Source organism: Prunus avium, chromosome 6, assembly GCF_965620075.1.
Source record: "Prunus avium chromosome 6, drPruAviu1.hap1.1, whole genome shotgun sequence".
NCBI classification, from domain to species: Eukaryota; Viridiplantae; Streptophyta; class Magnoliopsida; order Rosales; family Rosaceae; genus Prunus; species Prunus avium.
The window spans coordinates 32,292,304-32,312,181 of record NC_142289.1 but is presented as its reverse complement, the minus strand read 5'-3'; the positions used below and the strand labels follow the sequence as shown (position 1 = coordinate 32,312,181).

The 19,878-nt window shown below is 36.7% G+C and overlaps 2 protein-coding genes across 4 annotated transcripts; one reads left to right on the top strand and one right to left on the bottom strand.

The window, feature by feature from the left end:
* The first annotated feature begins 761 nt into the window (after window positions 1–761).
* On the top strand, window positions 762–16,878 carry RNL (RNAligase). Of its 2 annotated transcripts, none has more exons than XM_088254827.1 (28): window positions 762–1,103; window positions 1,277–1,750; window positions 2,405–2,887; window positions 3,159–3,209; window positions 3,457–3,539; window positions 4,003–4,102; window positions 4,346–4,424; window positions 4,901–5,024; window positions 5,128–5,234; window positions 5,934–6,062; window positions 7,829–7,893; window positions 8,008–8,175; window positions 8,498–8,658; window positions 8,809–8,840; window positions 9,301–9,470; window positions 10,016–10,095; window positions 11,040–11,105; window positions 11,203–11,492; window positions 11,772–11,879; window positions 12,635–12,732; window positions 13,242–13,302; window positions 13,456–13,532; window positions 13,627–13,698; window positions 13,798–13,874; window positions 14,457–14,537; window positions 14,938–15,040; window positions 15,203–15,361; window positions 16,231–16,878. In XM_088254827.1, exons 2-28 carry the CDS (start codon window positions 1,550–1,552, stop codon window positions 16,618–16,620), a joined length of 3,615 nt encoding a protein of 1,204 aa, XP_088110953.1. In that variant the 5' UTR covers window positions 762–1,103; window positions 1,277–1,549; the 3' UTR covers window positions 16,621–16,878. The 2 variants fall into 2 exon arrangements, with proteins under 2 accessions (XP_088110953.1, XP_021830897.1); XM_021975205.2 differs by having other exon boundaries at window positions 1,274–1,750.
* Window positions 16,879–17,449: 571 nt separating this feature from the next.
* On the bottom strand, window positions 17,450–19,723 carry LOC110770661 (hydroxyacyl-thioester dehydratase type-like protein). 2 transcript variants are annotated; one of them, XM_021974866.2, is made up of 4 exons: window positions 19,357–19,723; window positions 18,510–18,901; window positions 17,959–18,074; window positions 17,450–17,856 (listed from the first exon to the last, which is right to left on the bottom strand). In XM_021974866.2, exons 2-4 carry the CDS (start codon window positions 18,774–18,776, stop codon window positions 17,748–17,750), a joined length of 492 nt encoding a protein of 163 aa, XP_021830558.1. In that variant the 5' UTR covers window positions 18,777–18,901; window positions 19,357–19,723; the 3' UTR covers window positions 17,450–17,747. The 2 variants fall into 2 exon arrangements, with proteins under 2 accessions (XP_021830558.1, XP_021830550.1); XM_021974858.2 differs by having other exon boundaries at window positions 18,510–18,907; window positions 19,357–19,722.
* Window positions 19,724–19,878: the final 155 nt, after the last annotated feature.

Below are 19,878 nucleotides of genomic sequence, written 5' to 3'. Positions count from 1 at the left end.
ATTGGCGGAGGCGGTTCCACTGGATCACGATGTGGGGGAGTATTTTCCTTTGGAGGACGTAATAGTGCCATTATTTCCGACACGAAACACACCACTAGAACCGACTGCAGGCATTATTCACTTGAGGAGCCATGTTTAATGGTTTTCCTCTTTTTTGTTTTGTCTTGAATTATCTATTAAAAAAAATGAAATTGGAAATGCAAGAAATAAAAAAAATAAAAAAAAAAGACATTAAATTGAATAAAAAGGCAATTAATTTTTTTTTTACCTTGTCGCCAAGATTTTGACCGCTTCAAACGTTTGTCCACGACCTTCCGGCTTTGATGGAAGAGACCATTTGTATTTTTACACAAATGAAATTTTGTAGTAGAAAATTTGGTGTGGAAAGTGAAAAATATTGGAAGGAGATGAATTTGTATGAAGATTTGGTGTGGAAAGTAAATAATATCGGTAGGTATTTGTAGAAAAAAATTCCATAATTTTTTGATATTTTTTTACATATTTTTTCAATTTTTTTAAGCCAAAAAATGGACAACCGTTGGATTGGACAAGATTTTTGGATCAGAGGCTCTAAGAGAAGCCACGCGACTTGTAGCTGTTGGTTTTATGGCAACTGTGGGTCAACGCTGACGTCAGTAGCCTTCGGGCAACAGCACAGGCGATTCTTGCCTGTGGGCTTGCTAGGGCTGGTGGGTCCCATCCCTTGCTCGGGCTGGATCTTGCGCGCTAGAGGGATTTTTTGGGCCTGGGGCTCCCTTTTGCCTGCCCTTGCCCTTTGCAGTGGAAGTGGCCTTAGAGCTTTGGTTCATCGGCGTAGCGGAAGGTGAAAAATATGAAATTATGGATTTTTATAGAAGGAAGAGTCGGCGTAGGTGTGATCGGAGAGCGGGCATGAAAGCCGCATCGACAACCGCCATTGCTATGCACGAAGATATCTTCGAGGCAGCCCATGGATATCTGGATAAAGATTTGAGCTTTACTTTGATCGGATTTCTAAGTTCGATAATTCATGGGCGTAAATTCAAATGTCTCAAATATCTATGTGAGCATGAACCTCTTCAGCGGCAACCCCTCTCCTCCAGTGAGGTGGGGTGGCTGACCAGGTTGGATGAGTGGGTTGGCTGACCACCAGTTTGGGTGGGGCAGTGGTGGCTATTGGTTTTTGTTTTTATTTTTTTTATGATTGGTTTTTGTTTTTATTTTTATTTTATTTTTATAATTGGTTTTTGTTTTTAGTTTAATTTTATTAAAATGGTTAACACTGTTATGTTAGAAGGGACAGATGTCAAGAAAGTAGATAGGTACGAGGGAGGTACAGGCAAAAAGGAAAACAGGAAAATTGGAATCCCGAGCACCTCTCTCTCCCCTGAACCCGGTCGCCGCTTGTTCCTACTTCCAAGGTTTATAACACACAAAATCCCAGTGCAGCAACCTCCATAACCCGCCGTGTGTCTCTTCCACTTGGCTACTCATCCACATTCTCTCTCTCTCTCTCTCTCTCATATAAAAATACAAGCGTAGAAGGTTGCACGTCGAAAGCAGCGATTGAATGTGGGCGTCACAGAAAATCATCTATGCTCTCGCTCTCCCTCTTGCCTTCTCGTCTTCGTCTACAGCCCTCGTTTCCGGAACCTTCCTCTTCCTCAGGTCCTCCTCTCCTTCGTACGCATACACAGCCAAACCTCGCTTTCTCTCGCTCTCTTTCTCCTCTTCCAATTCTCCCTCGCATTCGACCATGCCTTACAACCAGGTACCAATTTTTTTTCTTCCAAATTTACGCTGTTTTTTTATTCTACCAGCGATCATTTTCTGTGTTTTCGAAGCTCGTTTGAGTTATATTTGTTTATATAATGCGGAGCAATGTGATTTTAATTGATTGGTGATGGTTTCGCTTGTTGATCGGCGTCTCAGTGGTTTATTGTCCCAAAGTTTGGTTGGAAATCGATTAATTTCTATTTGTGATTTCAATTTAGGTTTAATTTTGAAAGGTGTTGTTTTTGTAGATGATGATCGTTTGCTAATTATGGCTGAATTTAGCTTTGTAATTCCATGTGGTATTTAGGCACTGTATGGTTACTTCTTAATATGATATTAGTTTCAGTGAAAACTAGGTTAGTTTCCTTATGTCAATATCAGGTAGTCTTGTATAGCCTAGTAGTATAGAAATTACACATATGAATATGTATGCATGCATGTCTGTGTGGTGCACATGGGTGATTGTATACATATCTAAATGTGGTCTGGTTGCAATTTAGAAGTTAAATTCACATTGCTCCTGATGAAGCCAAGAGCCTCACAGGCTTACTGCAATGTGATTAAGAGAGAGGATACTGTAATTTTTTTTACTTTAGTTCAGCTTTCCTAGAGTTAATAGTATGATTGAGATGTTTGGTCTGCTTTCCAGAGAAGGGGCGGGCTTAGAGAACAAAAGTGGACAGAAAAACAAAAGACTGACAGCCAACCAACCTCCACAGGGGATTCATCAGCAGCTGCTGTGGAAGTTGCCACTAACAGAGTTGGCGGATTGAGTCTCAGTGGAAGCAGTGGGCAGACCAATGCTTCAGTTAAACCCATACAGTTTGGGAAGGTCCAGTCGGTAAATCAGGGTCTAGTCCAAGGTCAGAAAGGAATCTGGATTCCTAAATCATATTCGACAGTCAGTGGAGCTAAGACAATAGAAGTTGAAGCACCTGTTGATAAAAGTACAGTTGGAATCTCAGGCAATGGAGCTGGACAAGCAGCAGATAAAAAAACCAGTGTTGGTTTAAGTAAGTTGTTCAAGGGTGACCTGTTGGAAAATTTTACTGTGGACAACTCCACATATGCTCAGGTGCAAGTGCGCGCTACTTTCTATCCCAAATTTGAAAATGAGAAGTCAGATCAGGAGGTACATTTTTGTCTTCATGCTTTTCCAATTTCAAACTTTCCATCCCATTTGCGTCTCTTGTATGGGAATAACCATACATAAGGCTATCTCGAACAATGATGTCGTGTTCATTGGATCATCTCATATTGCCAAGAGAAACAAACAGCAATCTGGTCATCTTTTTATAGAATGATGTGATTCGATTACTACTTGCCTTTACATAATGATTAGACTATCTATTTTTTCTTGGATCATACCTGAATTCTTGTCTGGTTAATCTGTCTTTGTTCAGATAAGGACAAGGATGATAGAGATGGTATCTAATGGCTTGGCTACCTTGGAGGTAAGGGGTTTTTATGAATTCTTTGTTTTACTTGCAAAAATTGCATTTCTTTCTTTTTGCATGGAAATTTCATCTGTTGGCTTTCATGTTAACAATAATTCTTGTTCTCTCTGAAGTGTTGGAGAGCCTCCAGTTGCTTATGCTTGCTTAAATTTACAGTTTTCTAGTTGATTCATCCTAATTTTGATGCCATTTTGCTTAGTTTTTTTTTATCTGAAGAATTTATTGATAATGATCCTTTTTGCAGGTTTCACTTAAACACTCTGGGTCTCTTTTTATGTACGCTGGTGATAAGGGTGGGGCATATGCCAAAAACAGCTTTGGGAATATGTACGCACGAGACGACCATTTCTTCCATCCTTTTTATTTTATTTTAATTGCTCAATCCAACCAATGAAAGAAAAGATCAATGAATGGCCATGCATGTTAAACATCTTGGGGGTATGAGTGGTACACTTGGGTAGCCCATCCTTGTTGCTTGTTATGAGTAGCTCATTTTCTAACATGTCTTGAAGAAGTGGGAATGATATGTGCAGTGCACAGCAAAAGGGACATGAATTTCTTAAATATAATTGTTCTATTGCTTAATGTCCTCAAATTGGAGGTATACTTCAATTAATCTGATTACCGGGCAAGTTCTGGAACCACTTTGGGAGAACATTTCTGATTGATAGAAACTTGTTCTTGAAATTTAATGTGCTGGTTGTATCCATTATATATGTATTTCTTGCTTGCTCTGTACTCATTTATATAGGTTCATCATGGTTTGCTGAATATTCTATTTCTACTACAGATACACTGCTGTAGGTGTATTTGTTCTTGGACGGATGTTTCGGGAGGCATGGGGACGTGAAGCAGCAAAAATGCAAGCAGAGTTCAATGATTTTCTTGAGGTGCTATTCACATGAGAAACCTGATCATAAAGAAAACTGAACTCCATTAAAAGCTATCAAATTCTTCCTCTATGTGCTTTGTTTAGTCAAATCTAAGGCTGCTTTTGATAGTTCCTAAACAAATTTTATTCTCAAATTCTGTTTATTTAATAACTTAGTCACCAACTATTATGCTTAAATAACTCTTCTTGCTCCCTTCCCCTGCCTTCTGGAATCTAACTTTTTTGTTGGTCACTCTTTCAGAGGAACCGTGTGTGCATATCAATGGAACTCGTAACTGCTGTTCTAGGAGACCACGGACAGCGCCCTAAGGAAGATTTCGGTATTGAGTCATTTAATTAATTCATATTCCTGTGGATTTTGTTAAAGTACTCTGTAAAGTCAGCATAGAGTTGCCCTCCCCTGGCTCTGCCACTGTATTGTATAATTTGAACTGGTTTACAGATGTACCTTTATTTTGGGGCTAGAGGAAATAATTTTTCTTAATTTTATTTGAGATTTTCACATGGTATAAATTGTCCTTTATCATCATCTTCATCATTGTCATTGTTATCATTTTTTTTCTTTGTAGACAACTTTACTTATACTTGGTATTTGACACTTAGATGCTGGTTTTTTATATATTTATTTTTATAATGGGTTATTGCAATTTCCCTTTTGCAGCCCACTACTGTATCTTTTTGTCTTTTATTTCCGTAAAGCATCTCTTGTTGCATATCTTCTTTTTTTTCCTTAGTTCTTGCAATGCAACATTCTTAGAAAAAAATTCTGCTTATGTGTTTTTTATTTATTAAACAGTTGTAGTGACAGCAGTCACAGATTTGGGCAATGGGAAGCCAAAGTTCTATGCAACCCCTGAGATAATTGCTTTCTGTAGAAAATGGCGTCTACCGACAAATCATGTATGGCTGTTCTCAACAAGGTGATGACCAACTATTTCCATTTTCATTATACATGAATGCTAAGATCATAATATCAAAATTGATTGGGTCTTGTTTAATCTTTTCCTTTGTTTGTAACTAAAGGAAAGCAGTGACATCACTTTTTGCTGCCTTTGATGCTCTCTGCGAAGAAGGAACTGCAACACCTGTATGCATAGCTCTTAATGAAATTGCAGATATATCCATACCTGGTAAACTCTTCAGTGCATTTGCTTTAATTTTGATATTCGCTACTAGTGATTCTTGTCAGCTTAACTTTCAGAAATGTTGCCTGTTAAACAACCTTTGTAGGATAAAGGGGAAGAATAAAGACCCGAAGTGATAGAACCAAAAACGTTGTGTCTATATTATAATACATCACAGTACTTATTTTTTGGACATGATCGATCCAATAACTACGCCACAAATGATATGGAACATGGAAGGAAGGGATAGAAAATTGTAACTCATAGGAGTTTATTGAATTCAAATGACCTAGGAAAAGCCGAGTCTGAAATTTGTACCAATACATGGTAAAAGGACTGTTGATCGGTCAGCCTCTTGAAAGACCATCTACGTTTGGCCCTTTGGAATCCTACACTTACACCTTTGAAACACATATATCCATGTATTCTTAGCCTTTCAAGCTTATTGCAGGTCACTTGGCAAAGAGGCTTTTAAAAAAATTATTGGGAACATAGATACTGTTGCTAAAATTAAAATAAACTCAATAAAGAAAGTATCACATTTTTTCATGGTTTTCTCAATGGATGGTTGTGCATCACAAAGGTGTTCAATTAATCAGATCTGCCATTTTCTCTGGTGTTTATATTTTTGTGTTAGCCTTAGTTGGATACTGGTTTCAAGAGGTATTTGTGAGGTTTCCAACTCAATTGTAATTCTGTATGCAGGTTCAAAAGAGCATGTAAGGGAGCAGGGTGAAATCTTAGAGGGTATTGTTGCTCGTATTGTAAGCCAGGAGAGCTCAAAACACATGGAGAAAGTCCTGAATGATTTCCCTCCTCCACCAATGGATGGAGGTACGATGTGTTTCATTCTTTCGTCTATTTTTTTTTTGGATTATAGATCCCATCAACATGGATTTTTTTTTTGTTGTCTTTTGGGTCTGGTCTTATTTTGATTCAGCCACAATTCACTCTTGAAATTTATTCAACTCTTGTCTCCCTTTCCATTTCTTGTGCCTAAATGAAATTTCGTCTGCTAACAGAAGGTAAAATGATAGGTTGGCTTTATAACCAAAGTTTTATTGAACCACATTAAAAGGTACATTCACAGTGGGCAAGCTGTCCACTTACAGTAACAAAAAGGTATAAACAGTCACTAATTCCTAACGACCATACAGTATTGATGTGTTATACTCATATACTCAACACTGAAATTGAGAGAAGAACAGCCCTCAATCTGCAAAAATAGAAAATAAAAAAGGTATGGCCCAAAACTCTGAAGAAAATAAGGCCCGCAGTGATGTCCAAAACCGGAATTTATCCCTCAATACCTCCATCCTTTCCCACTATATTCTTCAAAAATCCTTTTATTTTCCTCCAATTACAGCACACACTGCAACTCCATAAAATGTCCCCCCCCCAAACCAAAATCAGCCAAATCCAAGTCTTTAACTGTTGGATTATCACCATAATTATTTCAGTGTTTATAACATTATGTTCATCTATTTATTTCATCACAATTAAATGTCTAAGTTGTTTTAAATTTGGCTGATATTTTTGCAAGGATATCCTTGAATAAGGAAATAAAAAGTAAACATTCCTTATCATTGGAGCACATTGTAGGATTGTCTCCAGATGTGGTCCGCTCTTTTCTTCAAGAAGGCACCCTCTTAGAAGCTCCCTTGTGGCTTATTAATACTGCTTAAAATTACGTATGTGTATCTGTTCATTAGATTTGGACTAAAGCATCGGTTCCAAAAACTAAATTTGCAATTTATAGGTTCAACCTATCATGGTAGAGTCAACACTTCGGGTTTGATTCAGGGGAGAGAAGACCTAATGTTTGTCTCACCCATTGATGCATTCTTCATTATCTACTGCTTTAAAAATTGTGGTTGAGATTGTTTTGGGTAAGCATATCTAAGTTGTGTTTTAGAATGTTGTAGTGATAATGTAAGCACAAATCAAACTATTTGATATGAAGTTCTACCTAGTCCCTTCTTGGATTTATCTCTTGAACTGAATAAGTTTAAAAAAAAACACAGCAACAGTTCCTTGTATTTATTCAAAAATTGCCTTATTAGAAGAATGAGGAATAATGAGGGTCATAAACACAGTCAACAATTTACTCTTGGTTATAAACATCTAAAATAACATATTTCAAAATTTTGATTTGCTTGTGTGACATTGAAAGTATTTTTGGGACTTGTAAAAGAAAACTGATATGAGAAAAGTTGAGAAAGAATGGATATATTGGAACTAAGAGAAAGAAATTGATCAAGATATCCACTGATGGATCTTAATCTCTTCAAATAAAATAGTTGAGATCCTTTCCTTTTTCTCTGGCTGTGTAATTGTGCTTGCATGTTAAACTGTTTTCACTAATCTAGTAGAGTCATGAACAAATATTTCCTTTTCATTTGATACTGCAAAAAAAAAAATTAGTTTTGAACTGATGACATATATTCATACTTGCCTGAACTTGAAAATCCATTTAAAGCTGAAGTTCTTCCCATTACCCTCCTCTTGAAGATAATTTTATTGACATATGAGAATGCTAGTCAATTTTGAATATTTCTTTTTATTATTTAAAATATTACCGTGTTTGATTTATGTTTCAGTTGGTCTTGATTTGGGACCTAGCGTAAGGGAGCTTTGTGCTGCAAATAGGTCGAGTGAAAAGCAGGTAATGGTTAATTCTTCGAATATGAGATTTCTTGTGCTCGGACTTTATCAACAAAGGTGGAAGGCAGATCCAATACTTTTAATTTTTTTAATCTTTCTGAAAATCTTCATGCAGCAAATAAAAGCGATTCTTGAGGGTGTTGGCTCCTCTTTTTGCCCTGACCATTCAGACTGGCTTGGAACTGGAGCTGGTGATGCCCATTCCAGAAATGCAGATAATAAATTGGTGCTATCAAAACTTTTACAATCTCATGCTGCTGATTTTTCTACCACCAAATTGCAGGTCAGTCTAGTTTTCATTTCAAACTATATTCGTAAAACTTTACCTTCCATGAAATATTACTTCTGAAATCCAATCCATCTTAAATGCATGCATCGATTTGTCTACATGTTTTTGTAATGGTTTAGTACATATTGGCTTCATTCATGTTTCCACTGTGTAGACATTCTCACTGTGTATCGTTCTTTTGCAAATAATTTTCTCCTTGACTCATTCAAATTATGAATTGCATGTGGAAGTTCAATGGTTCTGTCATGTTTTTGGGCCTTTTTTTTATTCAAAGTGTTAGATTTGGTTTGGACTAATATTTTATTTGTTGAATCAGGAAATGATTCGTTTGATGAAAGAGAAACGTTATCCTGCTGCCTTTAAATGTTACTATAACTACCACAAAATTGATTCCATATCAAGTGACAACCTTTTCTATAAAATGGTCGTCCATGTCCATAGTGATTCCGCATTTCGACGTTACCAGAAAGAGATGAGGTATTGTTCAAACTTCAAAGTCACTCTCTAATCTCTATTATCTTATTGAGTTTTTTATTTTCTTGAAAGTTTGCCTTTGTTTATATTTTTATTCTTATTTTGTTTTACATGTCGTGAATTCATTAAAGTAAAAGGTTTGGTGTATTTCAGGTCAAAGCCAGGATTGTGGCCTTTATATCGAGGTAAAAAAAAACCTTTGCTAAATGAAATTTAAAACATCATGCTTATAACCAGTTAATTGTTATTTCTGTTCTGGGAAATGCACATTTTTGGTTATATCCTCAATAATGGTCATGTAAAGTATGCCCGTTGGGCATGGGGATGATGAATCTCATTTTGGTTAGCCTTTCAATCATTGTATTAACCTTCACTTTGGTACAAATGAGGCATCAGGCCTGGTTTGAGGGGAGGGTGAGAATCAAACTCTCATCGCAGGTTTGGTTTTAAGTATTTTACCACTGGAAGTATAAGCCCATATAACATTCTATGAGCCTTTCTACAATGCATGTGTTTCTCTAATGAATAATGCACACATATGTCATGCCTTAATATCTTCAAACCTGAAGAATATGTTTGCCTTATATTGTTTTTACTTCATTGAGTTGTTTATTTTAGTAACTGATGCACTTCATATTTATGTAGGTTTTTTTGTTGACATTAATTTATTCAAGGCAAGCAAGGAGAGAGCTGCTGAGATAGCAAAAGACAAAAGTAGCATTGTGGAAGACGTTAGCAGTGATATGCCTGGAAAATATGGATTGGGTGATGAAGATGCAAACTTAATGATAAAATTGAAATTTCTTACATATAAGGTATGCATTCATATCATAAAAGGAAGGTATTTACTCACAAAAATATATTAAGGAAGCAAAATTAGTATGTTGGTTGTTCTCTTTTACATGTCAAATATTATTCTTGCTTAGAAGAATACTTGTGAAACATATATGGCTGATAAATGTACCTTTTTATTGTTTGAAAATGGCTATGAAAGTGGTGCATTATAATACTAGCAAGTTAAAGATTATATCTTCTGGATTAGCAAGGTTAAAGTAGAATAGATTGCAGCTACAATTCTTATGGAAATTCAGTATGGTGAATGAAGGAGCGAAGGGCAAATAGTTTCTTTATAGGAAGTGACTATTAAATTGAAGGAAAATACTAGTAGACCAGCTATATTTTAATATGTTAAATGGTAGGCTATTACCTGTTTTGTCTTCAAAGTGGGATTAAAAATGGAAACATGGGTGGATATGAAGTATAAAATTAAAAAGTTGCCCAGTATGTACCATTCAATGTTGGAATCTTCTTATGAGGGTTCAAAGAATTAAACGTTGCTTGTGCTTATCTTTCACTGCAGCTGCGAACCTTTTTGATTCGTAATGGTTTGTCAATTCTTTTTAAAGAAGGTCCAGCTGCTTATAAAGCCTATTACTTGAGGTGAGTTTCTGAGCTTATCTTACATGTTGTGTCTGAAACTTGAAATGAGGCATCTGGGGATTGAGGTACTGTATACAGTCATGTCTTTGGAAAATGATCAACTGGACATGTATAGGGGACAAATGCAAGTATAGTCTTTGGAACTTATGTACTACGACTTAATCAAATTGAATATCCCAGAAAGTGGAAACTAACCTGCCAGATTCACATTTTTCGATGGGCAGGACAAATGCTCGTGACCCTGTGAGGATGAGTTAACTCCAAAAACCCGTCGTCAGTTCTGATATTTTGACCAAAAAATTTATTGATTAGAAACAGCGCCTTGGAGCTTCTTGTCCAGAAGCAATACAGATCTGCCTGTTATCTATGTGGTCTTTCCTCAGAACATAATATTTTTGGTAATTTATTGCAGACAGCATGACCAACTATGACCTCTCCTTCTACTTTCCCAAAAAAAGACCACTCTTTCTAGACCTGTGGACTATAATCTTCATGTTCCACTCCGAACCCACTTTTTTCCTTCCTGATAGGACTTCTACTGTTGTAATTTCTCTATAAACTTAGCCACTAGTCACCATTGTTTATTGTACATATATTAAGTCTTCAAAGTTATTGAATGACAAAATCTAGCACCTGTCAATTCATGAACATGATGGTTCACAGCATGGTTTAAAGATGTTACGTAAGATCTTTTTTTGGTCGAAAAAGATGTTACGTAAGATCTTGTTTGGTCACAAAAAGATGTTACATAATTGGAGCTACATTTTTTTTAAATCTAATGGGTATATGAGAAAAATGATGTTGTAAACTAGTATAGTGGTTATTTATTGCAATGAAAGAGACCCCGTAGTGCTTACCTTATTGCTAAAAACTGCAATATTTCCATGCTAGTTTGACAGAATCTTGTTTTATGAACTATTTTTCCATTGCCTCTGTCATTATAGGCAAATGAAAGTATGGGGAACTTCAGCAGCAAAGCAGAGGGAACTCAGCAAGATGCTTGATGAATGGTGATTTTATATAACATTACTCTGTTCTTTTCTTGGTGCTTATGACTTTGTGATTTTGTTCTTCTCAGTTGCTAGAATTTTGTCCCTTCATGTTCAGGGCTGTGTATATACGAAGGAAATGTGGAAACAAACAGCTGTCGTCATCAGTGTACCTCAGTGAGGCTGAGCCTTTTCTTGAACAGTATGCAAAACGCAGTCCACAAAATCAGGCTCTCATAGGATCTGCTGGAAACTTAGTAAGGACTGAAGATTTCTTGGCCATTGTTGAGGGAGGAAGAGACGAAGAAGGTGATCTTGAGAGGGACCGGGAGGTTGCACCATCAAGCCCCAGTGCCTCAGCCAGGGACACCATTCCAAAGGCTGAGGGTCTGATTGTCTTCTTTCCTGGTAAAAATGTTGCCAAATCAACTGAGTTGTGGTTTTTAATTAGAACATTGAGAAGTTCTTATGAATACAATACACAACATTGAATAGATATTTCTCTACTTATACATCATGGAAATTTTTTCATTTCTTGGGAAGCCAATGTCTCCCATGGTTTTACATTGCACCCACCATTTCAGCTATGTTTCTTTCCCAGTGTGCCCTTATGAATTTGAATATCTTTTGATGGGATATTTGGTCTATGCATGTCTTGATATTCCTTTCTTGGATTGGCATTTTCAGGACTACCTGGTTCTGCTAAGTCAGCACTATGCAAGGAACTACTAAATGCCCCAGGTGGAATGGGAGACGATCGGCCAATTCAAAGCCTGATGGGTGACCTTATCAAAGGTAATTGTATTCTCGAATAAATGTTGTAGGTTAATTACTGCTTGCTAAGCATTTGAAATTAGCATTTTTGAAGTTGGGGGATTCTAGCAGTTTCTTCATCATGCCATTATGCATTCATATCATAGATATCCTTCATCATCATGCTGACCAGTGTTGGTATCTTTGTATGTATGAATCTGATCAGGTCATTATGGCTTCATGTCAAAGTTATCCTTGATCATGGTGTTGATTAGTGTGTTTGTCTGTCTCTATGTATACTAGTTGAAATTTTTTAGAAGCTTGCTAGAATGAAAGTCTGGCAATAATGTCAGTGATATATTACCAGTTCTAGCCTGAAAGTTCACTTCCAATTACTGCAATAATTCGAAACTACTTCTAAGATTTGTACATTGTAATAGCAAAACATATGGATTTATGCAAATTATTGACATATAGAATATGATTGGGCTTCGTGAAAATTTCAAAATATCTTAGAATTTGAGGCTTTCTTCTCAATTGCATGATCCATATTTTTATTACATGTGTTGAGAGTATTGTCCCACATTGGGGATGGGAAACCTTTCAGAGTACTTGGAAAGATCTCTGGACTGCCCACCCATTTTCTCAGTATATTATCCTTGCCTTTATTTAGATAATTCTTTCTTTTCAGAATAAATCCGTTGGTATCTTATTGTCAGAATGATTTGTGAATTAGTATGCTAAAAGATTATTTGACTAGTTAACAGTAAGGTTATTTGTTTCTTGTTTATAAGCAGGAAGATATTGGCAGAAGGTTGCTGATGAGCGCAGGAGAAAACCATATTCAATAATGCTTGCAGACAAGAATGCACCAAATGAAGAAGTATGGAGACAGGTAATTTTCTATTGGCATTCACTTTGCCATGATTCACTTCAAGGATTGTTCTACAATCCATTCGTGAGTATCCAGAAATTGTGTTCCATCTAGCCCATGCGGAGGCTGCTTTGTTGCCAAAGGTCCTAACCAAAGACTTTATTGCCCTATGCTAGTTACTTTCTAAAGGACTAATCGGTAAAAGTGGATTGCTTTTAAAACCCTAAATGGTTCGGTGATCCAGAAACTAAAACGGTACCCTAAAGGAACTGAAATAACATCTTGACCAACAAGATTGTTGGCTACAGTTTCGTGGCAAAGTGTCCTTGTGAATTTAAGGCCAAGAACTCAATTGAGAGGACACATTAGGAAAATTCTCTACATATGAACAATTTTTTTGGGGTAAATTAAAACAAAATGTCAGGAATTTTTCTGTTTTCTATTTATAAGTTTCTCAAACCAAACTTTACTGTTTTGTACATGTCAGATTTACACCATTATTTTCCGCATCTGTTTTTTTTTTTTTCCAGATAGAAGACATGTGCCACAGCACCAGGGCCTCCGCAGTTCCAGTTGTTCCTGATTCTGAAGGTTCTGTTGCTCCTGAGGCTGTTATTTGTTGGGTTCCAGTTCACTTTAGGATCACTACTGTCGTCAAATAATGAATAGAATGTTCCTTGATTTGTGTAGGAAATGATGTTCAGGGCATTGTATGCTTTTACATTGTGGTCTTTAAATGTGCAGGAACCGATTCAAATCCGTTTTCGCTTGATGCATTAGCGGTTTTCATGTTTCGGGTGCTTCAACGTGCTAATCATCCGGTATGTATTTTATTTGTACATTTTCCTTTTGTTCAAAAATATCATTTGACACCTCCACTTATTACCATGTTCCTAATACTTGTTATTTCTGAAGGGAAACCTTGACAAGGAATCTCCAAATGCTGGCTATGTGCTGCTAATGTTCTATCACCTTTATGAGGGCAAGGCATGACATGATTTGTGTATTTAAATTTTCTGTTTCATGCTATATTGATGCACCTAAATTTGTTTCGTTTTTATGAATTTTTATTGTCTAAATTTTCAGAGTCGCCGGGAGTTTGACGGCGAATTAGTAGAGCGTTTTGGCTCACTTGTCAAGATGCCATTGCTGAAATCTGATAGGTAGTTTTTCTTTTTCTTTTTCAAAGAAAAACAAAAGGCTTGGTGCCTCTCATGTTGGTTAATTTCTATTTTGAAAATGCACCTTGTATTATTTCATAATGATAAATATCAGGGGAAAACTGTTCATGATACATCAAATCGTTCACCAGTTAAGGTGGGGTTTTTCTAGGAGCACTCTTTTCATTCCTTAATTCATGGGTGGGTGGATAGTGGTGGTGTTAAAAATTAAGGGGAATTCTCATTTCGGTTGAGTAATTAATAATGAAAAATCTTTAATATATATATATATATATATATCACTTAACTTTTATTTACTAAAATTTTGAATTAAAAGATTGTGCTCTCACTGCTTAATGCGACTGTTTCAAAACTGTTATGGATAAAAGAAAAGATAAATTGGTTTGTGGGATTGATTCCACAAAGCATATGATGAGTTATATTTTTGTTTGTATTATCTGTCCTCACTTGCCATGCAGTTACACTATTGCTATGGGGTTTGTTTGTGTAAAATATAAATCTTATATGTGTCCTCTTGCAATGCAATTACGTTGATGTTATGGAGGTTTTATTTTGCGTACCCAGGAATCCATTGCCCGATCCTGTGAAGTCTATTCTGGAGGAGGGAATAAATCTATACAAGCTTCACACTGCCAAACATGGAAGGTAATGCAACTGTATGCATGCTTTAGATCATGTTGGTGTGAACCAAGGCTTGTTCTTTCAATTCCTTGTTGGCTTTGAAATTTCATGATTGTAATAGATCCTCTATAATGAAACTCCTCTTTCCCCTTTTAATTGTAAAGAATAGAATGTTAATCTTTTTGTTGAGACTTACCAATGAAATTAGATTTTAGCACAACGGAGATTCTCTTTCGTTTTCACCTTACTTTCCCACTTAATTGACATTTCAACAAAACAGAGCTTTTAGCTGTCTTTCTAAACAGTACCATTTTAAACCCTTTTGGTAGCATAGCTCTTATAATTTGGCTAGTCATTGATTAACCACTGTTGCTGCTGCTTTCATGTGGTTACCTTACCTGCTTGCTTGTAAACCTGTACTCAGAGTGGAGTCAACAAAGGGAACCTATGCAAAGGAGTGGGCTAAATGGGAGAAACAGTTGCGGGATATTTTATTTGGCAATGCAGAGTATCTTAATTCTGTTCAGGTTGGAATCATTTTTTGTTTTTGTTTTTTCCTTTTTACGTTCTGAGCTGCTGATTCCGCATTGTCCAGTTCTATTACAGTGACAGTCACTGGAATTTGCTTGGTGAACCATAAATTTTTCAGATAATTAAATGAACTCTCTGTACAATCTTAATGTCCTCAGGTTCCCTTTGAGTCTGCTGTTAAGGACGTATCAGAACAGCTGAGAAAAATTGCACAAGGTGAGTACAAAACTCCAGATACTGGGAAGAAGAAGTTTGGGGCCATTGTTTTTGCTGCCGTTAGCTTGCCTGTTACGGAAATCAGTGATCTGCTTGATAATGTAAGTCAATGTTTGCTTTCTCATCTATTCTTACAAGTCCCTTTACTGGCAATATCATGTAGAACTTAATTAAAATCCACCAGATAATATAAGTGAATATTTGCCTACTCATCTCTTCTTTATAATATGAACTAGAATCTAAATTGCTTATTTTGTTTCATCTGACTTCTGATGAAATAAAATCCTTTTTTGGACAAACAACTACTAATTTCAACCTGTATGATTTTTAAATTAGCCAATTAACTACTAAGTTTTGTTCTTAGTCACTGTTAAAAGTCCTTGAGAAGCATATCTTTGATTCTGCGGCTAACAGATTTCTGGGCTAGGAATGTTTTGCTGTGTTTATTGCAATTTGGGCTTGGGTGACATTGTGTAAAATTTTTGTACTCGCCCAGGCGAAGAGGAACCTTTGATTCTGCAGCTCTGCTTTAGCCCTGAGAGAATATCTATTTTCTAATATCTAGTGAATACAGTGCTTATTAAGATTTACAATGGATGGCTATCATAGTCTGCTTTTAGTCTGCCACTGAGGCTGGTGCAGCCTCGTGTTTGTGGGCCGGATCTTTTCACTTGACTGCCATGTATGCCTGATTTCCTGCTGCTTGTATACCAAAAAAGAATTGGCGGTGCCTTAATTTTGGCCAAGAATGAAATGACAGACAAATCTTCATCTGCATCTGCACTATACTTCTGTTTACATCAGATTATATGCATTGCTTATTTCTGATAAAGTCAGATTTGGAGCGCAAATCCTTCTCACTCCAGAAGAGCATTGGTTTTTTTTTTTTGGATTATGAAATTTATACTACTGAATCGTGTGTATTTCATTCTTGAATTGTTTTCATCATGCATGTATTCTGTTCATGCAGTTGGCTGCGAAAAATAGTGAAGCTGGAGCTTTCCTTAAAGACAAGCATTTGGAGAATCTTAATAAGGCTCATGTTACTCTTGCACATAAGAGAAGTCACGGTGTTACTGCCGTGGCTAGTTATGGCACCTTCCTCCACAAAACGGTCCCTGTGGATCTAACTAAGCTGTTCTTCTCGGATAAAATGGCTGCACTTGAAGCCAGCCTTGGCTCTGTTGAAGGAGAAAGAGTAGTATCGAAAAATGAGTGGCCACATGTCACCTTATGGACCGCAGAAGGGGTTGCAGCAAAGGAGGCCAACAAGTTACCCCAGTTGCATTCAGAGGGAAAGGCTACCTGTATTGCAATTGACCCACCTGCCACCATTGATGGCACGCTGGAATTTTTCTGAGGTTTGTATTCATTTTAGAGGCATGATGGACCAGACCAGGCCAGGCCAGATTGACCTCGTACAATTTCCTTTGATGATGCCAGTGTTCTATGAAGAGATAGCTTCACTGCTCAAATGAAGGAGAAAATTTTGTATGTCAGGAGAAGGAAATTTTGACGAGTTGATTCTATTGAGAAGTTTTGTGTATATAGGCAATTGAAGTTTTGAAATAGATTTTGGGAAAAAAAAAATTTGAAATAGAGTAAAGGTCTCTCTCTCTCTCTCTCTCTCTGTCTCTCTCTCTCTCTCTGTGACGATGGGAATTCAGTACCCATGATAGTGGTGGTGATGGCGATCGTGGGTGGTACCCAGTGCTCACCCCTGCACACTAGCCATTATTGCTTATTCGTGCAAAACAAGTTTATTTCTGTTTGGTTAACCAAAATAAGTATATTCTAGTTTTAGCAAAATTTAAACTCAAACTTAATGATGAAATATTACAATTTGGTTAACCAAAATAAGTATATTCTAGTTTTAGCAAAATTTAAGGTCAAACTGAATGATTTAATCAAAGTTGGGGAAAGTATGGACTGCTAATTGGTGATTGAATCAAGAATTTGTGAATGTTTTATGGGTTCGATCAGTAATGGCACGACTGGCAGGGAAGCCCCCTCAGCAGTGGGTTCGAGTAGATTGGAGATATGAGGACATCTCTATATTCAGTTGCTCGCACACGGGTGATTTTTTAGCCATCCATCCATGCATAATGGGATTCTAAGTTTTGGCCATTGATACATCAAAGGCCAGAAATTAGTGAAACACGACTGATGGTAGTATTTCCTCAGACATATTTACTTGTAATTGTAAATTAATTCAGCTTTTACAATCGAATTCCATGGATATAATGTTGGGAACCACGGAGCCGATTGAAGAAATCTTGAAATCATCCGTCCAAAAAAAGAACATAAAAAAGGTAGACGTTATCCATCTAGATTCTAGAGTTTACAATGTAATTTCCTTGAGACAAATTTTTATTAAATAAAGGGATGGAGCAGTCGACTAAACCATACGTAGAATTTCAGCCACACTGAATTGCTTTTGAACTTTCAATCAATACGGCAGTAGCTCACCCCTGAACCGGCTTTCTGTCATGCCGAAGTATTCGCTTGTTCCACAGCTGGTGCAGGTAAGATGGCCATTGCCTCCCCGTCAATGATGACAGCACCATTCTTGAAGCATGCTGTCTTGAATTTCACTCTGAACCACACATGCAAGCAAACACCCAGATAAGTTAGTCTCTATATAATTTGAGTCATGCACTGCAGAACAATTGCTTTGTCAAATAATAATTTAGCTTACAGGTATCTGTTCTTCTGTTCTCTTATATTAGTTGCTTCTACCTCGCCAACAATCTCTTCGCCAATATAGACGGGCAACCTGAAATGCAAGCTTTGGGAAACATATATAGCCCCAGGCTGAAAATACCATAACAATGTCAAGAAATTAGACATTCGGATCTCAACGGTTGCGACCAAAAAAAAGAAATCTGAACATAAATGTTGGAGAGCTTTCGCACTAAAGAGTCCAGGATAGGATGTTTTTCAACAATGTGATAGCTAAATTTTTTCATTATCAAGTAACTGTATGTGGCTCTTGGATCATATATATTTCTGACTCAATTCCAACCTTACATACTTCTACAACAGAAATTCATATTCACCCAATTTGGTTCTTATTATAAGGCTTCCTCAAATTTTTTGTTTCTTTGTTTGTGATTATGAAAAGTAAGCTTGATTAATTAATTTGTTTTCCTTCCCTTCTCCCATTAATGAGATAATAAAAAATACTGTAACATTCTGAATAACCAAAAAACAAGCCAAAAGTAAAAACATAAAGCATCAGAGACTTACAAAGTGAGAAGATATGATCTTGGGAAACAGGGCAGCAACAAGCATCCCATGAACCAGTCGATCTTCAAATCCGGCATTTCGAGCGGACTCAGAATCAAAATGCAGAGGATTAGAGTCATGACTCACTTTAGAGTATTCTAAGACATCTTCACTTGTGAATATTCTAGATAGCTTCAGTGTATCCCCAGTTCTAAGAAAACTAGCTGCCGCTGATGAAAAACCTCTCAAACAAGGTACATTGACTGAGAGTAAATTCCGGGTGAGCATAGTTGTAAAGGGTCCTCTAACGTTGTCCCTCAGATTACCAGCCAAACAAATTCTGTTGATTTCTTTTACCACAATGTTGTTTTCCTCTCCATAAAAAATCCAATTTTTGACATATCTACTTACACCTGTGACTTTAAGATAAATCATATATGACTATCAAATTACACTATACCAACAATTGGTGTGACAAAATTTTGTTTTCTCATAAACTGCTTAGTGAAGTGGAAACCATCAATTTTTTATTTTTTAGCATTATTCATATGTCACTTGTACGAGGAATTATTGCAAACAGTTGGCGAGCATCCAATAGGCATCAATTTAGACAAAACATAGATAAGCCTGGTGTAGTGAGCAGAGCAGTGATCCAAATGTTTGCCAGGACCCACCAGCCAGAACCCAAATAGATACAGATATGATTCACATGAAGGTGTAAAACATAGCACAGAAGGTTCATGGCAGATAATGCTTTGCTATATTGATAAAGCCAAACCAAAGTATTAAATAGGAAAAGCTAGAATTTCAAACACAAGCACACAAATGCATGGATATCAAAAGTCACACGTTCATCGCTGAAGCTTACCTGATCTTGTTCAGCATACCAGTACTTTGCATCTCTTAGCTCGGGTCTTGGTTTTTTGGAGCACAACGAAGAAGAGAGGGAGAGAGCGCGCAAACAAGCAAATGGTTTTTGTAGTTTCGGCGGGCTATTTGCTACTTTGACTTATCCCCACCAGTTTTAAAGTCCATTACTTACATACAATTACGTGGTGTTAATAATTGATGTGTTATTTTTTTTGTCTAAAGTAGGAAGGGGACGGGGTTTACTCACACACTAGTGTCTTGGGGTTTCGAATCTAATACCACTAGTTTGAGGGCTAACATATTTTTTCACTATGGTATGACCCCATTGGTGTTAATAATTGATGTGTTAAAACATGGATGGATGAATCTAACGAATAAATTTATGTGTTACAATATAAATAGATTGATAATACAATGTGGCGCTGTGAGTATCACGCTAAAAAAAATTACTCTAGTTTATGAGTATTAGGACTTCGGAGTCTTGTGACTCTGCTCTATTTTTCATTTTCTTTTCCTTTTC